General features: G+C 55.5%; 1 protein-coding gene across 1 annotated transcript in view; it reads right to left on the reverse strand.

The window, feature by feature from the left end:
* The window catches only part of LOC127752341 (uncharacterized), a gene marked incomplete at both ends in the record, with an annotated part of 21,209 nt that extends 14,860 nt beyond the window's left edge, over positions 1-6,349 (reverse strand). Inside the window, 1 exon segment of the mRNA XM_052277410.1 lies at positions 6,096-6,349. Coding sequence (XP_052133370.1) covers positions 6,096-6,349 — 254 coding nt within the window.
* Between the last annotated feature and the right edge of the window lie 956 nt (positions 6,350-7,305).

Here is a 7,305-nt window from a genome sequence, read left to right on the forward strand (position 1 = left end):
CGCACTCGAGTTATTTATCGGTGTCGCGAGCGGACCCCTGCCCTCCCCCACCCCCTCGCTGCTCCTCTCGCAATCTCACGAATCCGTCGCAGCAGCGATCGCGCGCGCCTGAGCGGCGGCAACGGCGGCACGGCGACGGCGCAGCTGGTCGCGGGGCGGGAGGGGGAGGCCGCCAGCTGCCCCACGCGACCATCCCTCTCTACTTCGTTAAAGCACCATTTGCTCCCAATTCTGCACAGTTTTCAGTCACGCTGTTCTTCGACAGCCCCTCAATTCTTCACCAAAGGCACGGCAGGGATGCCACGCCGCCCTCGAACACGAGGGTAAGGGTCCTCGAGGGTGCCAGAACCCGCGCCTCTACATGCAGACAGAGGCCGTGGCTTTGGGTGTACGGTACAAGTGCAGTGCCTCGCCCCGCGGCACGGACAGCACAACAGCGGGCTGCGTTATATTCCCGAGTGATCCCCACCGGCCCACATTAGAGCGTCCACCGCTACGCCAGTGTGCACTCCGCGGCAAATGGCGGAGGCGGGTCGGCTGCAGCGCCGTGCTCTCGACTGGAAAGGGAGGGGGAGACGGCTCCGTCATCTCTGGGGAGAGCAACGTCAGGATTGGCCCGCCTGAATAAGTTTGGAATGAAAAAGTCGGCGAGCAGAGAACGGAGGTCGTTGTAGAACTCAGGCAACGATACGCACTCGCACGCCCCCCCCCCCCTCGCCTTACCTCGGTGTCACTGTGAAGCTCATGCTAAATATCACGAAGGCAAGTAAAAGACCTGGTGAAAACGTCCACATGAACACATGAAACGCAATTGCTTGGTTAACTTTGTAAACTTTACCTCGGCGGTGTTTGAAAATGGTATCCGATGGGTTATCGGTGACAGTGTTGTGGATGTGGCCAGGCGTGCCGTGGCGGTGTTACGGGCGTCTCACGATGCCGCGAATGAGGTTACGCCCCACGTTAAGGAGGCGCCACCCGCTATCCGGAACATTAACGTCATGGGAGAGAGGGAGAGGGGGGAAGCGAAGAGGGAGTGAGGGGAAGGGCGGGGGGAGGGGGGAAGGAGGGAGCGTCTGAGACCAAACATACCCCGAAGAGCAGTAAATTCATGGCGAGACGTTTTAATTAGCAGAAGCGTAATCGGGTGAACGGATCAAAATGAACAGCGCGTTTTCCATGCTCATCATATGCAGGATCAGCATCGTTATGGCCACCCAGACGCCTTCCTTACACTAATGAAGTGTGAGACTAGCGCACTCGTGGCCCACTCATGGTAATGGTTGTAAGGCATCCGTGCCTCGCGATTGGTAATGTGAGGCCGAGGCACTCGTGCTTCGTGAAGTTAGGCACTCGTTCCCTAACCTGGTATGCGGGTATAGGGGAGCGATGGGTGATCGCCTCCGGTGCTTTATCTCATGTTAAAATACGACGTCTTATTTGCGAAAGTCAACTATAGGTTTGTACGAGACTCGTGTAAAAGCAGTCCAATACAAATGAATAGTTGACAATGACAATGTGCTAGGGAGGTGTCTGAAATATAATGTTGAAACACTTTGATTTCTCTGGCTCTCTCCGGCTCTCTCTTCCTCTCACGCTCTCACATACACACATTCAGTCAGAAGCGCTGCAAAAAAGTAACAGAGCGCGTTACCCGGATTCCACAGCAAGCGAGTTCAGAGGCAAAGAGGACAGCATGCGCCTAGAGCCACTCCAACACATACTGTCTATCCCCACCCCCCTTACCCCTTTTCTCTCTCTCTCTTTCTCTCACACACACATTCTCTTCCTCTCTAGTCCGAACACTCATGAAGGTCACCGTTGCGGAAATGATAGCGTTGTCGTGCCGTTCAAGTACTTTACCCACACTGCACAGCAAAGTGCCTCGCATACCAACAGATAAAATGAAAAGAATGTAATCACACATACAACAAAAATCATCCAGCTAGGTCAACTGTGCGCCTATCCTTTAAGTGAATAAAATAAAAGCTATGAAAGGTTTCACTGGGCGTGCTGGCGTCAGGTGCGCCAGCCGAGGTCATCTTGGTGCTCTGCAGCGCGGAGGTGCGTGGCGCGGCCGCGCGGCGCCACACACGGTAATGGAAATTCCCCTACGGCTTTGTGTGTGCGAGAGCGCGCGGGCGCGCGTACAGCAGCGCACAGCAGCCGCACCGACATTTTCATCACCAACTTACTCCTCAACTACCCAACAGAAACCATACACACGCGGAAATAGAGAATGCACGCCTAAGCATTGCATATATTTAATAAAGCGCTATCGTAGAGTCGTGCGCTAAGCGGAAAATTAGAACGACGATATTGAACAGTTTGCTGTTTAAAGACATTGGGACATTATTGTACTTTTAGAATGTACAGTTTTCTTTTTTTAACAGGAAATGTAGTTTCTCCACCAAACTGTTAATTTATACCACGGATGGTTGATAGTTGTCTTTTACGATCAGTAGCATCTTCGCTGATACGAGTGTAACGAGATCATTTCCGATGCAAAGCCAGTAAGTGGTACCTGTGGTAACGTCTCATATCGCCGCAGCGACACACTCGCGCGCACTCACACCCACCCACGCGCGCGCTGTGCGGAGGTGTGAGGCCCCTCCCCTACTCCTCTCCTGTCGTTCTTTATGCGTTCCGTGCCGTTCCTCCGCCATTCTCCCGACGTACGTGACGCAATCACGGGCAGCGCCTATTTCCCACCAAGCGAGACATTCACAATGTCTTTGAGTCTATACTTTCTTTGGCGCCAAATGGTTTTCTGTTCGGCACAGGACTGCTCCGTACCTCCCACGCTACTGGAGGAGGACCCCCCACAGAGCGCGGGCGCACCGAAGACGTGGGGCATCTGGCTCAAAACGAGTAAAACCAGCCGGTGCAGCTGCCCTGACGCCTTACGGGTAGCGCGTAGGCAGACCCGCTGCACACCCGTGTCCACGATGTGCCTACCGGCCAGGCGCCCAGCGCGTAGGCAGACCCGCTGCACATCCGTGTCTACGATGTGCCTACCGGCCAGGCGCCCTGCGCGTACGCAGTGTTGCTACTACACACAGGCGTGCAGCTAGGCGTGCTCATGGAACTAGAATCGTCGCAACGACCAGCGCTGTCAGCGCGAGGCGGATGACACATCTTCTTGGTGTCCGCTCCGTTTAGCCCGCCGCACCAGGCCTCCGCTGGGGAGCGGAAGTCACGTCGCGAGACAAGGAGCAGAGGCCCTCAAGGCAGCCCCCCGAGCCCCTCCCCTTTTCGCCGTTTGTGCAAAGTGTGCCATGCAATAGCTGCCGTGACGCGCCGTGTGCCTCAAAGGAGGGAAGGGGTGGGGAGGTCACCGCCGTGAGCTTCGCACCACGAACGCGGCGCGCTCCGACATGCATGTCGTTTATTTGGCCACTGGAGGCAATAAGCGACGCCCTGCCCCTTCGGGGTCTGCAGCCTTACAGTCCGCGCGTGTGTGCAAACGTGTGTTTGTACGCAGGAATATGCGCGCAAGAGAACGTACAATTTAGGTATCCACACGCGGGAAAAATTAAATCAAATAGAATTGAAGCACATCTAAATTTTATAATTCTGCTGCTTATCACAATGTGTATTTTATTATAATAGGGCGGCAACATTTTCTGCCGGTTCTACCACAACCACCGTCAATTTATTTTTCTATTTTAAACACGAAAAAGTACACATATGTAGGCGGTGGCAGGAAGAACTGGTGCCATGGTAAGAACCCTAATCCAAAGAAAATCCGTCCCGACCCACAAACAGCCGGGAAAATGGAAAAGAAAAATCCTTGGTGTAGAGCGGGCTAGGAACGCGACACGGGGCGGTAGAGAAGCCCGCGAGGTCATGGCCGTGCGGGACCTGGGAGCAGCTTGGTAGAGCCCAGTGCGAGTGCGGCGGGCTGGAGGGAGCTCGGGCAAAGCGGTGGCGGTGGCTCTTCCTCCGTGGAAACAGGAGCAGACGAGTAAAAACCCTTTGAGGAAGGAAAGGGGGGGATGCAGGCCGTCTAACCTGTCGCCCCTGTCCTGGTTGCAAGGCTTTGTATGTTTATGAACTTCGAACGGAGTGCCACTGACAGAAATCACAGCCTTACAACCTCAGGCAAATAATCCAATATTACCGCATCACAGTGTGTGCTCATGCCCACAGAGACACAGTTAGCGATGAGAGGTAGCATTCAAACACACACTGTAAAAAGCTTACGGTGAATTTCACTGTAAGCTACGGTGACACCCTGCATCACCGTAGCTTACGGTGATATTCACCGTAGCCTACGGTGAAATTCACCGTAGCTTACGGTGAATTCACTGTAGCCTACGGTGAATTTCACCGTAAGCTACGGTGCTGCAGGGGGGCACCGTAGCTTACAGTGAAATTCACCGTAAGCTTTTTACAGTGCACACACACACACACACACACACACACACACACACACTCGCAGTCACCTCTTCTCAAACCGCTTACGAAGGACAACAAGCTGGCCAGAACAGATGCGCCTGCTAGTGGCTTCCCTGGAGGCCGTTCCTCGCTCCCACATCATGCCCCGCAGTGCTGTGTTTCCAATTCCCAATCCTGGGGCTGTAATGAGTGTACAGACGTTCCACTTGAGCCGTTGTTGTTAGTCGCAATAAAAGCGATTTCCTCCCCGACGCACTCAGCCACCGTGAGTTGGCTCTGCCCGGCTGGCTTCAGCCGTCTCTGGTAGGGCGTGGTCGGGCGAGGCAGTGTGAGAGTGTGCGCGCGCGGACTCGTTTTGTGAAGCGCGCAGCGCGGCAGGCGAGTTAACAGAGAGTGGCTCCCGGTTGGTCTGCCGTCCCGGGACCGTCCGGGACCGTCCGGGACCGTCCGGGGTCCCTCAAGGCCCTGGGGGCAAGCGGCAGCAGTTGCAATAGCAGACAGTGAGTGTGTGTGCTCCCACAGGTGAAAACGGCTGGCAAACATGCCCAACGCCCCCATCCCTTGCCCCCCTTCCTGCCACACACAGACACAGCTTCTGCAAATAATGCGATGGTCGGCAACGCTGGTCCTGGACCTGGTCGCTTTCCAAAGTACCAAACAACCGATTAGTGTGCAGTAGGGCCGTCACATATTGCGACAAAAGGCCACCTTGACCCACCCACGCGTCCCTCACCCGAGTTCGTCTTCAACACACACCTTCTGGGATGTCAGACCCAACGTAAAATAGCCGTTGCCGGAGGAAAACACAACCGCCTGAGCATTCTTTACCTTCCTTTGAGCAAGCACGAGTGGACGCCAACGAAAGCAAGAGAGAGGAGGGTGATACTTGAGAGCCACTCGAGCAGCGAGATAGCAACGGAAAGAGAAAGGGGCGTTTTGGTCCCACTTGCCTCGTTCTTTTGATTTCTGATATTATGGCCGCCATCCCATTGTTTCAGGCGCTATTGCCAGCACGTGGCGCGATCGCTGGACTAATTCGAAGTGGCACTGCAGCCTATTCCAATGCAAAGAATTGTATGAGGGCAGACCCTCTGGTAAATGTGCACATGGCTTGGGGAAAGTAAATGTAGTACTTCAGTCAGTCTCATATTAAAACAATGACTTTAATTTTCTTGACTCGGCCAATGGCCACCCCAACATTCAATAAATAATAATGAAAGCGTTGAGCGGCTGATATGTTGCATTGTCTACCACAGCCGCTGTTCCACCAGGAAGGGCAAAGGGGCAGCAGCGGGGAACGGCGGCGGGGAACGGCGACCTCAGACAAATAGTCCACGAGCGTGTCAGGCCGGCGTCCCGCCAACCCTTTTCAACCCCAGCGTGACAAAACCTCACGCTGTTGAGGGGGTTGAGGGAGCGAAAAGGAGGGAGAAAAGGGGAGGTACACGTGTGTACGGAACCCGGGGGAGGGGGCGGAGACGTCTCCAGAGGTAATTAAACGCAAACCAAATGAATCTCGCGCCGCGCACAGCACAGCAAGCCGGCAAACAAACAGAGCCACCATGTTTTTACAAGGTAATAAATAATTTTCTAGCAACAAGGGGCGGGTAGCGGGCGCTACCGCCGACCGGAAGCTACCCCATCCCCTTACCCCTTCCACAGCATGTGCGACTTCTCTTGAGCTGTAAGCTACTCACCTATGACGGTCAAGTTGACCTGGTAGTTGCGGCTGCGAGAGGTCTTGAAGTCCACCCTGCAACGGTAGATCGCCTCGTCTGAGAGCTGCACCCGGTCGATGGACAGCTCGGCTGTTCTGGGCACGCCGCCAGGCCCGCGGAGGGAAGGGCCGCCCTCGACCGCGTGCGCCGTCGAGAAATGCGCGCGCGGCCCGAGCCAAGCAGGATCCGACCACACCTGGGCCTCCTTGTACGGCCGGCCGCGGACGTCGAACCTGAAACACAGACCATCACTGTCAGGTGCGGCGCCGGAGAGGCGGGGAGGTCGGCCCGGGATAGCGCCAGGTCGATCAGGCGGCAACGGAGAGGAGGGAAAGGGGCTACGCAATTAAAGCCAGGGCTCCCTGTTGTGCTTCCCCATCGGTCGAGCTGGGTTGACACTTTCCCCCTCTGCCACCCACCCGTGCCCGGCCCGGCCCCGCCGGGCGGTAGACGTCCTCGCGTCCTATTTAGGCAGCTGAATCAGGGGCCCACCTGCGACACGGTCCGGAGCATACGCAGAGGCTCCAGCCAGCGCAAAGCCGCGGGCGTCAGCCCGAGAAGGGAGCACAGATTAATTAAAAAGCAAAAGCCAGGCTGCGTCGTTTCAACCTTCCTGATGTAAATCAAAGAGAATTTCGTACACTGCTCTTCCTGTGGAATACAATATGCTTCAATTCCCCGCAGAAACAACATGTAAGTGCATAATAAGCCTCTCGCCAGCCATGTAGAACAGCGTATCAGTGCCGCCTCCACCTCGTCACACCCTCCACGGTCCCCACTCCTCCTCAACGCCTTTCGTGCCGCACGCCTCGTTAGCTAGCCTCATCCTCACGTCGTAACGGACTGGATTGCATTTATCATCGACGAAAGCGCGACGTCGTCCATCAAGTACACGGCGCCACGCCTTGAGGAAAAGGGTGTTGGAACCCCCACCCCCCTTCTTGCTCTCTCCCCCCTTCACTCTTCTGGTTTCTCTTCTCTGCAGCAACAGCAGCAGCAGACTTTGCTCTCGGCAGGCGAGCAGAAGGTGATCCCAGTGAGAAAATACGAAAGGAAAAGGGTTCGTACAGCAGCAGGGGAACAATGCCAGCTGGGTGCAATGAAAAGCTTATCTTACGGTCCAGGCCGGCTGCGGCGGAAGGGGCGGCTGCTGGACGTCAAGTCATATTTCACTCACAACTTGAATTTC

The sequence above is a fragment of the Frankliniella occidentalis genome, unplaced genomic scaffold (assembly GCF_000697945.3).
Source record: "Frankliniella occidentalis isolate FOCC.00 unplaced genomic scaffold, Focc_3.1 Scaffold10, whole genome shotgun sequence".
NCBI classification, from domain to species: Eukaryota; Metazoa; Arthropoda; class Insecta; order Thysanoptera; family Thripidae; genus Frankliniella; species Frankliniella occidentalis.